The sequence below is a fragment of the Gobio gobio genome (assembly GCF_949357685.1).
Source record: "Gobio gobio genome assembly, chromosome: 18".
NCBI lineage: Eukaryota > Metazoa > Chordata > Actinopteri > Cypriniformes > Gobionidae > Gobio > Gobio gobio.
In genome coordinates, this window is record NC_137111.1 from 21036192 (window position 1) to 21053403 (window position 17212).

The 17212-nt window shown below is 39.6% G+C and overlaps 1 protein-coding gene across 1 annotated transcript; it reads left to right on the top strand.

Moving 5' to 3' along the window:
- Nucleotides 1-3365: 3365 nt before the first annotated feature.
- On the top strand, nucleotides 3366-11217 carry LOC307142284 (uncharacterized protein). The gene is made up of 5 exons (XM_079842985.1): nucleotides 3366-3418; nucleotides 3498-3527; nucleotides 3667-3828; nucleotides 9025-9129; nucleotides 11044-11217. Exons 1-5 carry the CDS (start codon nucleotides 3409-3411, stop codon nucleotides 11082-11084), a joined length of 348 nt encoding a protein of 115 aa, XP_079699111.1. The 5' UTR covers nucleotides 3366-3408; the 3' UTR covers nucleotides 11085-11217.
- Nucleotides 11218-17212: the final 5995 nt, after the last annotated feature.

A 17212-nucleotide genomic window follows, 5' to 3' on the forward strand; every position in this document is an offset into this window, starting at 1 on the left:
AATTGCCTCGCCCCCCTTATTTCATATTCCCCGGAGGAGGGGTTTATGTAAATATTGGGCCTGGTGATGTCAGCAAAACCTGGGTGAATGTGTAGTAGTCCCTAGCGGCCGTTTGCTGTAGTCCTTAGAAACTGATTTCTTTAAAAGCAAATATCTCCCTTTGCTTTAAACTTTGAACGTTGTAACTTTGCAGATGTTGTTTATGCTCAAGCAGCAACATTACACGTTAGCTAAAGTTAGAATAGTGAAATCGTGGTTTACCACCCCTTTAAAGGTCCTGTTCTTCGTGATCCCATTTTTCAAACTTTAGTTAGTGTGTAATGTTGCTGTTAGAGCATTCATAATACCTGTAAAATTATAAAGCTCAAAGTTCAATGCCAAGCGAGATATTTTATTTAACAGAAGTTCCCTTTCAAAGCCTACAGCGAACGGCTGGTTAGGACTACATCCTGGTATTTCCTGCTTTAATTACGTCAGTAGAGCAGTATGTCGACTAACCTCCGCCCACAAGAACACGCGAAAAAGGGGGCGTGGTCTTGTTGCTCCCGCGTGGAGAATAGGAAGTGTTGCGTTCGGTTGCGTTCGTATAGTTTGTTTGTTGCCATGTCGTCGAGACGCTGTTATTTTCATCCCGGAGTCAAGTCACCTTAGTTTGGCTTTCCCAGGGACGCTGTACTTAGAGATCATTAAAGGGTTAGTTCACCCAAAAATGAAAATTCTGTCATTAATTACTCACCCTCATGTCGTTGGACACCCGTAAGACCTCCGTTCATATTCGGAACACAAATGAAGATATTTTAGTTGAAAGCTGATGGCTGAGAAAGGCTTCAGACAGGCCTCCATTGGCATTCAGTACATTGACACTTCCAAGATCCATGAAAGGCACTTAAAACGTCGTTACAAAGTCTATCTCACCACAGTGGCTCTACAATAATCATACAATGCGACGACAATAGTTTTTGTGCGCAAAAAAAAATCAAAATAACACCTTTATCCAACTTGTTCTCAACTTCCGTGTGTGCCTCCACGACGCATGCGCGAGAATATGACGTAGCGCCGGTGTTCGGGAATCGATGAAATACACACTTAAGCCCCATTTTGAGCACTACGCCGAGACCTAAAGCGCGATCAATGTAGAATCCAACAGCTTAGACACGCGCGTCTTCCTCTGCTCGTAAACAAATCGCTTCTGGGTCATATGTCCGAACGCCGGATCTGCGTCATATTCTCGCGCATGCGTCGTGGAGGCACACACGGAAGTCGAGAACAAGTTGGATAAAGGTGTTATTTTGATTTTTTTTTGCGCACAAAAACTATTGTCGTCGCATTGTATGATTATTGTAGAGCCACTGTGGTGAGATAGACTTTGTAACGACGTTTTAAGTGCCTTTCATGGATCTTGGAAGTGTCAATGTACTGAATGCCAATGGAGGCCTGTGTGAAGCCTTTCTCAGCCATCAGCTTTCAACTAAAATATCTTCATTTGTGTTCCGAATATGAACGGAGGTCTTACGGGTGTCCAACGACATGAGGGTGAGTAATTAATGACAGAAATTTCATTTTTGGGTGAACTAACCCTTTAAGCGCATGCATCCCCGTTATGGTGAGAGGCGTGACCTTTCCGGTAACGTGCGCTCTGCGTGCCCTAAGCTGCTGTCGAATCACAACACGGGAACCGCTGGCACAATCAGAACTCGTTACGTATTTCTGAAGGAGGGACTTCATAGAACAGGGAAATCTTTCAAGCCGTTTTGAGGACAGTGAAAACAGCAGTATACAGATAAGTAAATTGTGTGAAAAATACTGTGTTTTTTTACACGCGAAACATGAACACATGTTATATTGCACACTGTAAACACAATCAAAGCTTCAAAAAAACACGAAAAACGGGACCTTTAAAATATAAAAGGCATCAAATGGAACAGATAGACCAAATATGATAAGAAACGGTTAAGTCATCGTCCACACATTTGTTTGTCTGTTAATGGATCTGTCCCTTGGACTGTTGTGTTTACAGTCTATGACCATTAACTTAAACAGTGCTTGGTGTGAAGATGAAGTGGATGAGTTGCAGTTTATATACATTTAAGGCCTCCAAACATGTGTATGAATGGATTTAGATAGATCTCTGTGGCCTCTCTTTTGCTGCTGCATCCAGGAGGTCCTGAAGGAATTTTTATGGCAGCTCTTGCCTAAACCTTAGGAATGAGTTTGGTGGTTAAAGTCAACTTTTAGACCAATGAGAGTCCTCTCCTTGGTGGTGGTGGGTGCAGAATGTCCCCCTTCCTGCCCAGTAAGAGGTGTCTGGCAGTTGTCTTGGCATCTTATCTGATGTTGCTGAACATTTGTTTATGTTCATTCACCAAGGGTCCAATCACAGTGTGGCACATCTTCCACCACACCGGTAGTTAGAGAGGGGCCTTGCCATAAACTGGTCTCTGGAATGCCATCCTACCTGATGTTCACCACAATCATGATTTGTGTATAGAGCAAATATTGCCTCAGCATTGCAGTCATAGGCCTATGACACCATAACTAATAAACAAGCCCCTCATTTTTGTTTATGTTATAGGCTATCACTTTGGCTACAAGTGATTTTATGATTCATGATTTTATAAATAACATTCTCCCAGTTGTTATGTTTAATTTTGTTGTTTTGATGAAAGTGCCTTCCGAGAGAGATGCCATATGCTAGCTATATTTGTGAATGCAACCTACAGACTAACTTTTACATAGGCAGGCTAAACAATCAAAACTTAATCAAACTGGTCAGCATTTTATTATAATAGCATGTTAACCCTCTATGGCATGATTTTTTATTTTTTTGGGAAAAAATATTTCACCCCATTTTTTGAGAGCTTGGGAGTCCCTGATAATATATCCATCAGAAAAAGTGTCAACCCCCCACCCCTGAACCAGATTTTGGTTTGTTGCCTCAGGGCAACAATGTGCTATAAGGGTACTAAAACTCCAAGGTTTTCTACATAGGTGGAATAGGGAAAACAAGCAATATGTGCATTAGATAAAGTTTTATTTTGAAAAACATCAAACAATAAAAAAAACTCTACTACTAATTAGGCAAGGCAAGTTTATTTGTATAGCACATTTCATACACAGTGGCAAACGTGGACATGTTCATGTGGAGCCTATTTATTGAACTACCTTGAGCTAGTGAACATTTTAAAATTTGTTTTCTTCCTTATGAATAAAAATCAATTTCAAACCTGTGATTTGTTTGTGTTTCTGTTCACATGAGGCACCAAGTTTGTAATACTTTAATAAAATGTTTGCTTAACTCTACTCTATAAATGAGTTTCGTTTCCTGAAAAGGATAGGCTACACCCAGAGGCTTTTAAACTCAACCTCTCTGACACAAGCAGTCAGTTCGTGAGCGTCCCATGACTTAAGATGGATCCCTGTAAGTAACCTGCAGACACTACCGAATTTGTAGCCTATTATTCATTAGTCACAGTTATCAATGTTTGTTTTCTTATTAGGTACACTGATTGCAGCTGGTGCAGGAGCAGGTAAAAGAAATGCGGAATCTCGTTTGATTCGATGACATGGTCTTAATTGTTGCAACACAAATGGTAATATAGGCTAACTGTTTAAGTGGCTTTTAAATTTGTATCTGTCTGAAGCAGTATACCCATTTTCCACCAATAGTCGCAGCTGTTGCAGCAGCTCCAGCTGTTGTAGCAGCGGCCGGTTTCACCGCAGGTGGAATTGCTGCAGGTTCCATTGCTGCAGGTATGATGTCAGTTGCCGCCGGAGCTGGAGGAGGAGGGGTCGCAGCTGGAGGTGTGGTAGCAACTCTTCAAGCCGCTGGTGAGCCAAGCCAAATATAAACCTCTGCGGTTGTTGAACTCTGAATATCATCTTTAGCCTACCCCATGCGATTTTCAGTGACGGAAGGCTTAATTTAATACAGACCAAGCGGCAACCTCCCCCAGTTTCTCTTGAAGCCAATAAGGAAGTGACTAACGTTACCTTGTTTATACTTTTGCCTGGCTCCGCAGCGCGAGCCTCCGCTGACTGTGCGCGCTCCTCCCCAAACGGACGAGGCGTTTATCTACTCGACGCGCTCGCCGTTGTACTATTCTTTGAAACGACAGAGGGCGACTCGGAGTAATTGTTCCATAAACCATCAGGAAAAAGCGTTGAGAAGAAGTGGGCTAATGTACACAGGTGATGATATTTTAGTACAATTCACCAAAAAACACACTACAAAAGAATAGTGTAAAACTCAGCAAACCTTGATATTACTTGTATACAACTAAATTAACGATCTCTTAAATATTTCCTAATTTCACTAAACATTTTCATTTAGTTTCATGATTTTTTTATTTATTTAAAAGGGCTTATTTCTACTTTTGTAGGCTCATTTTGTAAATATAAGCAGCTATGGTATGTGCAAACCAAGGGGGTAATCCAGCCCCCGGAAAGTGTACCTTCCATAGGGGCAGCCATTGCTAACCAAGCCATCACCAGCTGTTAGCATTCCATTGACTCCCATTCATTTTGGCGTCCCCTTGACAGCGAATACCTTTACATCTGAGGTGTTTAAAGACTCTGTTTGACCATTGTTTATTTCTAAAGAAACACAACAACGTATAAAATGCTCCATTACCTTGTATCTTACACTATTGCCCCATAGAAGCTGTTTTTGTAAAAATAGGCTTACGATTGCGTCATAACCACGCGACAACCGGCGCACAGGAGAGAAATTACTATATAGACAGGAGGATAAGCTCACAGGCAATCTTTTACTGTCTATGAGGCAATTTATTTAAAATAAATAAATATTGCAAAATGACAAAATAATTAATCAGAATACTTACCAAAAGTTGCTCCTGCTCACGCTCTCCATTTCTGCAATATTCGGTGATTCAGATTTCACTTAGCACAACTACTAGAAGGCTTAAAACTGTCAGACAGGTTGCTCATGTCACATCTACGTTGTCAAGCTCAGTCTGAGGCTGCCCAGTACGATCAGCCATCAGGAAGTGAGTGCTTATAACTGACTTCACTTTTCACCGTGGAAGTCTATGGGGTCGCTGTGTCCATTTCTTACTGTCTATGGTGCAAACTGGGTGCCGGTGTTCTGAGATGTCATGCTTGGCTAGATTCGCCTAGAACTCGTTCATCTTCAGATGCGGAGTCATGTGGGCTGTTACAAAAAATGCGAAATGGGGCCCACTCCGCGTTGACGTCATTTTTGCCGCGCGCACCCTCGCGCTCGTGCGGACGCAATTCATCGACTGGCTCCAAAAGGGAGGCAGAATCTCATTGAGCCCCATTTTAAAATGCCCAACTTTACAGCAGAAAAAAACATGTTTACAGCCTGGTACAAATTGTGGGTTTGGTCTATACAGCTAATTTTGCCCTTCATGAAAACTGTGAGGGGGGTGCTTTTTTTTTTATAACTCATTTGTTTACATTATTTAAAGTTCTGCATAGTTAAGGGCGGGCCACTTTGAGTGACAGGTGGATTGCCATTTGTCTCCTGTCTGTTCATCACGTCACCTCAGCTCCACCCACGTCCCGCCTCTTTGCCCATTTTCAGTTATCCGGGAGTGACTCGCAGTGATGCGCTGCCAAGATGGCAACGGCCAAGTTTAAGGCTTCAAAAACTCTCTTCAGAAACCTATGGTTGACATCACGGACACTACATCCATATTTCTTTTACAGTCTGCTATGGTCTAGACCAATTTGGAGCAGACGTCACAGTTACGTCACTTGCAGCTGCGTGTCAGAATGGTCAGAATAGCGGAATAAACTCACAATTCTGAGGAAAAAAGACAGAATAACGAGTATCTCTCACAATTCTGTTTATTCTTCTAAGAACTGTGAGATATAAACTCGGATTTGCAAGAAAAAAATTATGTCAGATTTGTGAGATATAAACTCTAAATTAACTTTTATTCCGTGCTACAGATTACTGCAGAACAGTCATTTTCTGCCACCAGGTAGGCTCCGCCCACAAAAACGTCATTGCTGTTTGCAAACACAAAATAGGTCTATGGAGCTGTTGAATGCTTGAATCTGATTGGTTGACGAACGAAGGTGTGCCGGAAACGCACAGCTAAAGTAGTCCCAGGTCTTGACCGTATTACAGTTCCATATCACTTCGCCAAATAATTTCAGTTATTTCAAAAGGTCCTTACAGCCGACAACAGCAAATTAACCAAAACCCACCAAAAGTATCCAACTGCAGCCCACTGACCAAGCAAATAAATATAGTAAACAATAGGATAAAAACAACAAATTATTTCCATGTTTTTTTGTGACAAATTTACATTTTATTATGTACAGAAAGCTTTTTCTCCCGCTCTCTCTCTCCCACTCAAACGCATCACATACAGTGTGTGCCTACGGATACACACTCACACAGAAACGTGTTATCAATGCTGCTCTGACTATTTTATCAGTAAAATTGTTTTAACAACGTAAAAGCTAGGCTACATGACATTTCTCACTAGCGAGTAGCGAGTGAATAATGCTGCTGTTCTTGGAGCAGATCAACTTACAGACGCTGCTGCCTCGCATAATCTCTCTCTCTCAATCTAATAACTCACTGCATTAATAACTGCATTAGTCTGCTATCAATGGCTCAAGCCTCCATTACTACCTCTAAAATGGCTTGGGTTTAGATCAAGTGTGCCACCCGAGTCCTGAAAATTGAAGCCAAGCTTCTCTCGATCGCCCCCAGGTGGATGGATGCAGTATAGGTCCTAAACCCCGCCCTCACCATGAAATATAGTGGGAGATAGACAAACTAAACAATCAAAAATCACACTTCAAATAATTTTTTTCCAAAAATGGTTTCTGTCATTTAAGGCTGTTTTTTTTTTAACGCTGATGTTAGTTTGAGTGTTCGTTCTTTAAATAAGTTTGGTTTTAGTTAGTTATTAAATAAAAACGGGGGTGTGACGTTATGATTGACAGCTTCCCTGAGCGAAGTAGTAACTGAGGCACTAACGGACATTTTTCAGGAAATTCAGGAGGAGATTGGAGCTTTAATTTCCATAGCTGTTTATTTCACAAAAAGTTGTTGATTAGGCAGGAGTGTGGACGGGACATTGATATCGCGGCTCCAAGTCACGCTCGCTGTTGCGCAGACTCAGACTCCAAGTTGCTACTGCGCAGACTCGAGACCCAAGATGTCAGCACCATTTTTGAACACTGGCGGCTTCACTTACGTCAACGGAAGAGAGTGAATGTGCGTAGTCCATCTTTTTTTACATTCTATGGTTTAAATGCGTAAGAAATTAGTCCTACACATAAGAGCGTTTTAAAGGGGTCATGGGATGGCCATTTTCCACAAGTTGGTATGATTCTTTAGGATCTTCATGTAAAGTCTGTAACATACTTTGGTTAAAATTCCTCAATTTTTGAGTAAAACAAAAGCCTTTTTACCTCCTCAAAAAATTACACCCCATTTCACAGCGACCCGTTTCGGTGCATGTCTCTTTAAATGAGCTACTGCTCACCCCAGCCCTCTCTTCCATGGGGCATGTAGACACAAGACAGGCCGCAACACAATGACTTGCGAGTAGGCTAAATTACATTTTCCATTGAACTATCCCATTAACTCTCCAGCAACCCACCACTTAGTTTAGTTTCCATTGGTACAAGCTATAAGTTCCAATTCCTATCACATATATTTGTAGTTTTAATGTCAGGTAGGCTACTTTTAGTAGGCTATTTTTGCGCTACTGACTACTGCGCTACTTAAACTTCTACGAGTCAATTTCCATGAAGGTGTGTCTTTCAGAGTGTCTATTCACACCAAGTGCAAACAGTGTGCCTTGTTGGCAAGTGATATTTGCACTAGAACCGCCTAAAAATGCCTGGTTGGGCCAAACAAGATAAAAAAAAAACGCATGTATTTCAACGTCTTCAGTGGCGTTCAAGTGTAAGGCTTAAAGATCTAGGTTTTGACACGATTGACCCGGGTTCGAATCCTCCTTTTGCAGAGCTCGCTCTTATCCCTTTTCCCATCACATATCACATCAGAAAGACATTTACTTTCAATAAAAATTAAGAAAATTTTCTAAAAGTGGAAATAAAGTGCCTAACGAAATGTTAAATAATAATAAAAGTATTTATTGAGTAGGGATAATGGTAGGTGTAGGGAGGGCTTTTATTGTCCCATTAAGGTGGCATCCATTTAATAATTTTTATAAATATTATCATTCACACTCTAGGTTATAATTGCATCCTGTTAATGTACAACAATACTGAGGTGCAAATAGTATGTATCTGTCAAAATAAAGTTTAATCTAATTATTATTTACACATATTGCAAAGAACTGCTACTTTTATACGGTGTAAATAGAATATATCACTATTTTCACTATGCTATTTCACTTAGTAAAAGCATCTACAGCTATTTGCACTTAGTGTAAATATCATCTATCACTAAGAAAATATGTTATTTTCACTTAGTGTAAATAGCCGCTGTCTTTTACTTTTACCCAAGTTAAGTGATGATTGCTACTTCAGACAACACTGATAGGCTATGGGGCGATTGGTATACGTACCCCGAATGTTTTTGTTGCACATGTGCATAACATTTCCTCCCACGTCTGTGACATTTACTTTAAACAATCATCTTGTGATATTAGTATAATACATGGCTTATTAGCAACTGTTTTACTTTATTTGATCGTCATTTTTCTCTAGCCTATAGAACCCTAGTCTCAGCCTCAGACGACGGACCGCTGGCTGAAGGTCTGGCTATGCAAGACAAATAGAACCCTGACAGACCATGAACTAATAAAACATAATTTAGAATTACAGTATCATTGGTTATCTACCTCTGTTATTTTAGGAGATTTTTAAAAAAGATTTATTCAAATTATATGAGGAAAAGATGAAGAACTCTTTATGTAATATATTAATCAGGTTTCTTATGGTATAGTTTCTGTGAATAGACACAAGCCTTTAATTAGTGATTTAATAGCTTCAACTAAATGCTCCTTTTGAGTGACTGATTCTGAAATCATTTTGTTTTATTAGGTGCCGCTGGAATCCCTATCGCAGCTAAGGCTGTTATAGGTGCCATAGGAGGAGCTGTGGCTGGAGCTATGGGTGGAACATTGATATGCAATGCAGGAGCCGCAGGTGAATCCATAGTTCTCTTGAGTGCTGAATAGTTATTATTATTATTATTTAAAGCTACACTGTGTAACTTTTTTTGTTTATTCTTAGCTAAAAACACTTTCAAAAATATATGTGCTCGTTAATGTTTATTTACTTCTTTCAAGTAATAAAGTATTCTCGTAAGTTTATAATATGCCATTGAAAATACATACGGGTGAGGGTTCGAATGCAGGTCGCCATGTTGCTCCTCCATCTTGAAAGTACATTAGCCAATAGGGATGTCACTTAACGTTCGAAAATCGATTGCACAATCGATCGGACCAACCAACACAAGTTTCGAAAACGAAAATAGGGAATCGATTTTAACCAAATACGTACACTATTATTTTTGAACGAATTAAACAAATAAAAAAGGACCCGCAGAGGCGGAGCCATGCAGCTCGAAATCAAACAGGGGAAAGACGGCCTTAACAGCAATGGGGGATCTGTTTGGTGACATCTACACAAGGGGCTACAAAAGAGTGAATGACGTCGAAAGCGACCTCTTACAGGAGATATTGATTTATGAAAAGGAACCACCTTTGCCAGCTGACAGCGACCTGCTTTTGTGGTGGAAGATTGGCAGTTCGAAAGACCCCCACCTTGCGCAGCTGGCAATGAAGTACCTGAGTGTCCCTGGAACATCAGTGCGGTCGGAGCGCGTCTTCTCAACAGCTGGGCATATAGTGAATAAAAAACGCTCTGCTCTGGACCCCGAAAATGTTGATAGACTTGTTTTCCTGTCCAATAATTTGTAATAGAGCCTTATTTGCACGTTTCATCAGTAACGCCCGCATAGCCTAAGTGTCGGTTACGTTCAATAAAAAAAAAAAAACACATGGCCTGTTCGCAAGCTAAGTTCATTCAAAGTTTCATTTTGAACGGTTGAATAATTACGTTAAATTATTATCCACACGAACTTCACATTCAGTGTAGGCTAGTAAATTTTTAAGCTTTATTTTCAACCTCTTTTCATGGGCTACAGTTGTTGTTGTTGTGGAATTTATAATCGTAAACACAGCCATGTTAAAGCCTGTAGCTAATGTTTTTCTTTGACGTTAAGGCAGTCCACTCTGCTTAATGTTTTTTTCCCCAGAATGTTGCACTCCTGTTTGACATTGTGCACAAAATAAATCATCAGAAATATTGCTGACTTGTGCGTCTCAAGCGCCCTCTTTACTTTCATCCTAATGCCCGTTAGTTGTCCGTGGATTGGCGTAGGCTATATTTAGCGTTGAAAATGAAAACGTCATTTAAAATCAATTTTCGAATCGATTCAATGAACACTTGTGTCTCAAAAATCGAACAGGATTTTTTTTACAAAAGTGACAGCACTATTAGCCAAAGAGGGACATACCGGTAAATTCAAGCTTCGCCTTTCGCGTTTTAACACTCGATGGTACCGTGTCGAATGTGGACGAGGTCGAACTGGAAGCCATGTTAATCTTGGACTAAATCGGCCAACGTAGGAGTTAAAACGAAATCGGAATTGAGAAGAACAGAAACTAATATTCACTGGATGGTCATATACCTTTTCACCGCTAGATGGGGGAAAATATCACACAGTGTAGCTTGAAGTTCTTTTTCCAAAAGTAAGGAACTGTATAAGTGTATAACACTCCCCAAACATTTGCTTTAATATCTGTCTATCCTACTAATAGATGTATAAACAGATGTTAAAGCAAATTATTTGTGGAGTGTTATTATACTGCTGCTATAATAAAAGCTTATATAGTTAGCAACTATATCAGTAAAATGCTTTTATTATAGCAGCAGTAACTGTTTCATCTACTATGTGTAGCATTGTGAATTGCTGTAATAGCTCTGGAAACTCACAAAAGTGTGATTTCAAACTAATTATTGTTTTCGAAAATAAGTCCTGTTATTTGTCATTAGGTGCTGCAATAATCCCTGCCGCAGGCCAAGGCGTGCTGTGAGCCACCGTGAACACAGTTGCCGGTTTAATTGCCAATTGCACTGTGTAATGGGATCACTATATCTGTGCTTTAATGCCCCAACAGGCCCTTCACAATTTGATTTCTATTCATAAGGTCAAACATAGCATTTAACTAATCCACAACCATAAATGTATGCACTTACGATACATACTTTTATTAATAATATTAATTAGCTATAATAATAATAATAATGATAATAATAATAATCTCTCTCTTTTCTGCTCTTCTGTACTAATCTAGTTTATACTTCAAACTTGATATTGTACTATGATTTTTATTTGCTCTAATGATAAATTACTTCTGATATGATGTTTGTAAAAGGATCTGCTAAATGAGTAAGTTATAACAAAAATTTTTTATTTAAATTATTTAAAACTTAAATGAATTAAATATATTGTATTATAAGGCCATTATGTCTGTGTCTTGTATTTTTTGTCTTGTAAAGCAAACATTACAGCATAATGCTAGCAACGCCAAATTCTTTCTTCGAAAGCTTGAATTCCTAGCTAGGCCTATACCTTGAATGCATTGTAAAAGTCATAGACTCCGTCCCAATTCGCATACTATCCGTACTAAATAGTATTCGAAAAAAGAATTAGTATGTCCCAAATCTTAGTATGTTGAAAAAAGTATTCATAAGATTCCCGGATGGTTTACTATTTCCGGTCAGAATCCGAAGTGCAGATCGATGCGCACTCTAACGGCTGATATTGCCCACAACCCATTGCGAGATGGACGAGGATTCTATTAGAACTACAAACGCGGATAAAAAGTGTTAAAAAAACTACAAAAATGACGGTTACGCGAGTCTGACGGTTAAATGGAGAGGATTAGATAAAGTGGTTTGAGTGAGCAATTATCAGTATTTAACCGGACGAAAAGATATTTATTCAATATTATCCACATTATATTTCTCCTTCAGCAGCATTGAGAACTTTTGTAATGATACGTTTGGCCATTAACTTTGCAAACACATGAGAGGAGTCTCTGCATTAAAGACCCACGAAAGGCAGATCAACGAGCGACTACATTTCTCTCCGATACGGTAGGAAATTAAATTGAAAGTGGAGGATTTTAACTGTGACGATGATTGACAGGGCAGTTTAAACGGTGACGGGACGCACGTAACAGAGTCCGTTAAAGATGACGAAGTAGAGAAGCTTCTGCTACACACTCAAAAGTATGTACTTTTTCTTCACAAAAAGAGTACATACTTTTAGGACGTAGTATAAGTAGGCGAATTGGGACGCAGCCATAGTTTAGGGTGTCTGCCAAATGCATATATTTACATTTCAGAATGCTGACAGATTGGTTTGGATTGCCAACAGCTCTTTTTTAATTTATCCTGTAGATCCCACAAGCACTGTACCCACTTAGTTCTAGAGGGTTTGCAGATGGAGAGTGGTAAATGCAATCATTTTAGTTGGAAGTGTGGCACCACCAGTGCATGCCCTAAGTGCCCACCCACTACACCACTGCCTGCTTTGAACGCTCCAGTGTTGATAGTTGAGTTGAGCTTATTTGAAGATAAAATGTGGTAGTGTATGTTTCAGGAGTGAGATAAATGCATCAACATAAGTACTTTATGTTTACCCCATTTCTGCTGGTATCCATAGAGAAATCAATATTACAGGATAATGCAGGAACACTACAGAACGAGGAGCCATTAAACCAAAAGAAGAAGATTAGGCGGACACCCATACAGCCGAAACGCAAGGCGGCAGTAGAATGCAATCGTTTCACCGACCAGTATTTTTAAACATGTAAACAATTGATTCTGTGTGGTCTTAATTAAGGGTTAGGATGGATCATTTCAGGGGGCCGGTAAAAACAGACTGCGAAGAACTACTGGCTTATTTTTAGGTGACCGAGTCAGTTCGGTACAAGCAGTTTCTGGGGATCTGGAGAGACATGAACTTCAGCAGCATCTTCTAGTGAGTTTCACGCGCATCTTTAAGAAATGAAATCACTCACTTGGATGCCAGTGACAATTTTAAAAATTGTCTTTCAAATGAGATTATAACCTGGGTAAACCCAGCCTGATCTGCCAGCGATTTGATTTCGCCCTGCAACTCAGTCTGGAAACCTGTACATACATTTCTACTGCTTCTGTTACACTTATGATTTTTATTTGCTCTAATGATAAATTACTTCTGATGTGATGTTTGTAAAAGGATCTGCTAAATGAGTAAGTTATAACAAAAAAAAGTTTAATTTAAACTATTTAAAACTTAAATGAATTAAATATATTGTATTATAAGGCCATTATGTCTGTGTCTTGTAAAGCAAACATTACAGCATAATGCTAGCAACGCCAAATTCTTTCTTTGAAAGCTTGAATTCCTAGCTAACAAATAATTAATATTATGCACCAGGGACACATTACATCAACAGAACTAATAATTACAAATATAGGCTTATTTCTGTAAATGTGTCACAATCTCGTTAATTTTAGCCTCACATTGTTCCCCTCTTTAAGCGGAAAATGGTCTGCAGTTTTTAGCCAACATGAGTCATGACTGGCCAAATTATTTAAACGATAACGTCAGTATTCACGCAGCAACCCAATTTTTCACCAAAAGATTTCACAAATTACACAAGGGGTAATTTCAGTGAGCCTGGGAGTAAATTATACTCGAATTTAGAGCCACAATAGTATGTTTATTGTAAATTAACAAAGTCTGTGAAACATTGGCTTAGTTTGGCTTTTGGCCGACTGCTCCGAAACTATCACAGAAACTTTATATTAACTTAAACGCATTTATACCTTGTCCATCCGTATAAAAATATATATTTTTTACAGACAAAAAAACAAAATGTATAGGCGTGTTATACATTAATTTACCAGCGTAATCCATGGGCCTTTATCATCGACTCTCTCTCCCTCCTGCTTCATGACCCCGTCTGCCTGCTAGTGCCGCTGGGGGAGGAAAACAAAACAGACAGCGGGAAATTCAAATGTTCGTATAGAAAGTTAGAAACTCAAGCATGTTTATAACTAGAAATACTCTTAAAAAATAATAACGTTAAACCTTTTAAAGGCTACCAAGCAAAATATACACGTATATTTTACCATTAACCTACCAGCGTAACGTTGCGAGTCTCACTACGAATCTCTTCCCGCCTGCTTTACAGCCAGTGAAACGTTTCTTGTGCCACTGGCGGAGTAAAACGGGAAAATAACATTCAAATAAAACGTGTAAAGCAAATAAGATAAACTTATATGATAGTTTAAAATTTAAATCTCTACTTACCAATTTAACTTAAGTCTTTCTTCTCTCAATCTCAAGAGGGTTGGTTCTGCCACTCTGGCCTGCTGCTGCTCCTGTGCGCGTGTCTCATCAAATTCAGTAGCACGGAAAAACTTAAATCGACCAAGCAGCGCGGTTGTCAAGGCAGAATTTTAAGAACGACCAATCATTTTAAACAGATACATAGTGAACAATTTATATAAATTAAAGTTGTGCACTCATAGTACTTAAAATATTAATTAAACAGATTTTGCTGCCAAATTAGTAAGTTAAACACACCTGTTTAAGTTTGGATGCCAAAACTTGGTACTTTAAGTATTGTCAAGTTATTTTAACTTAATATCTTTATTGATGACAACATCTGGGTTTACAGTGTGTGGTTTCTAATCAAAATGACCTTCTGACCAATTGTGGTTCTTAAAAAGCAAAAGGCATCCACCTCCCTACAGTGAGAAAATTAAGGCAACAGAATAGATATACACAATTTAGCTGAGAAACTTCACAGCTCTTTACCTGGGGGGTATCCTGAAAGACTGTCTGAGGAAAGAAGAGATTAACATCTGAATCCACTCATACAGTTATCACTCTCATCTGAGACAACGTCACACTGAATCATTTGAGAATGGCTTTTATCCACATCCATTTCCTTTACCTGCTCTGGAGTTACTTACTTTATGGCTACTTACCCTGAATGTTACCTCCGTTTTTGGAACCAAAAGATGAGGTTATCCGCTTACTTACTCTTAAACATACCCAGGTATGTCAACCTGCTTTTTGGAATACCCCCCTGAACACTACAGGCAAAACAATATACACAAGTGCTGGGACCAGAAGATAGTAGTCTCTCACAGAGGAAAGCCTCAGTCTCTCTCACTGGACTGGAATTCTCTGGGTTCCTTTGTTCTCCATTTAACGTTCTGGAACAGGATTCAGGTGGCACTCATGAGCCTGTCAAGCAGACAGTAGGAGGAGCAAGAGAAACATAGGCTGTGTTCGAAATCGCCCCCTATACCCTTAAATAGGGCACTATTTGAGTGAACATCCATTTGTAGTGGAGTCCGAAACAATAGTGGACGTTTTTGAGTGCACTCATTCAATCCCACCATGCACCGCAATAACGAGTGTACAGTAGATGTACGCGCTGGAGAATATGCTTGTTCGATGCCCGATCGGCGTATGACAGCAAAGTCCCGCGAGAGCATTTCGAGAGCAAACGAGAAACAACTCCTTATGCTTTTGAATCGTTCTCTCACTCAACCAGACGGTGTACTCTCAACGCACTGTGAGAGCCGCGCCCTGATGAATGAACTTACCTGTCCGATTCGCCCTATGTACCCTCATTCTCCATTTCTCCACTACTCCAAAAACGAGCCAACAAGCTTAAAGTTAACCCTATAACTCTTTACTTGTGTGGCACTGAACTTACTTGGAAAGGGGAATAATAAAGTAACTAATAAGCATTTAATTAAAAAAATAACAATAATATGTATATAGTATAATATATATATATAGTATAGTAGGCCTATATATTTCATACTTTATAGTAGGCTACTATTTATATTATGGGCGTCAGAAGCAAAAAAAATTTCGGTGGGTCCTTTAACAGAAACATTTTACTGGAGTAGATGCAATTTACATAAAAATATATTTAAATATATCGGCTTGTTTAAACGTCTGGTTGAGGAACACACACCTACGGAATACACAATCTTCATCAGCAGCAATAGTGTAGGGGTAAGACGCATGGCATCAAGGTTTGACGCAAATTGATCAGAGGTTCGAATCCACCTTTTGCCAAACTCGCACTGATCCTTTTTTCCATCATATATCAGATCGGAAAGGAATTTATTTTCTATGAATATGAAGAAAATATTAGAAAAGTGAAAATAAAGCTTCCAACGCGTTTAATTAGTGTTTATCAGGGTATGTAAACAGACGTGCTCAAAGAAGATACAAGTGAGTGGGCCCAATTGGTCTTAAAAAGTGTGTGAGTCGATGCCATCTCCTGGCGAAACGCGGGAATTCATTCAATGCACGGCGCGACTCTCACAGTGCATTATGGGTATTCTCTAGCCGTCGAGCATACATCGGTTGCAAACTCGTTATTGTGGTGCATTGTGGGATTGAATGAGTGCACTTAATAACGTCCACTATGGTTCCGGACACCACTAAATGGCTGTTCCCTCAAATAGTGCCCACAGCTGAATCAATCATCCATCCATCTTCCGAACCGCACTGGTCCAGCCCAATATCATGCATACAGGTATAAATGATCCTTTTTAAGATGATTATTATATTGTTTGATTAAGGTTACATGCTAGTTTCCGTAGCAGAGTTCAGGATAAATCTTTTCATTATTACTGGAGCTGCCAAACAGCTAGCACAAACTGCAAAAACGGCAGCCTTTCAGGCGCACTTAGTGTCCGAAATCACTCACTCGTTTTCGAAGTGGACTATATCAGTGGACTAATGTAGGGAATAGTGAATGAGGGTATAGGGGGCGATTTCGGAAACAGCCCACAGGCTGCGTCCGAAACCTGGAAAAAGCTGCCTTTGGAGGACACATTTCAAGGCAGGAAGCCACCGAGGCACATCCGAATCTAATGTTAGCTTCATGTCCTGTCTCTTGAGATCCCCTCATCTAATCGATTTTTGAAGGCAGAATATTTGTATCCTTCTGCCTTTGATACACTCTAAAAAAAAAGTCTCGTAATCATAAGGGAACCTTTTTTAGTGCTATATAGCACCAATTTTGGTGCTTCAGTGGTTCTTCAGAGGTGCTATATAGCACCTTAGTCAAAGAACCGGTGAAGAACCTCTGAAGAACCGCTGAAGAACCTCTGAAGAACCGCTGAA

Bases quoted from the DNA above. Each gene is read 5' to 3' on its own strand.
- LOC307142284 (XM_079842985.1), top strand. The intron at 3,528-3,666 runs GTAAAAGAAATG...TTCCACCAATAG, and splicing joins TGCAGCTGGTGCAGGAGCAG to TCGCAGCTGTTGCAGCAGCT. The intron at 3,829-9,024 runs GTGAGCCAAGCC...TTGTTTTATTAG, and splicing joins AGCAACTCTTCAAGCCGCTG to GTGCCGCTGGAATCCCTATC.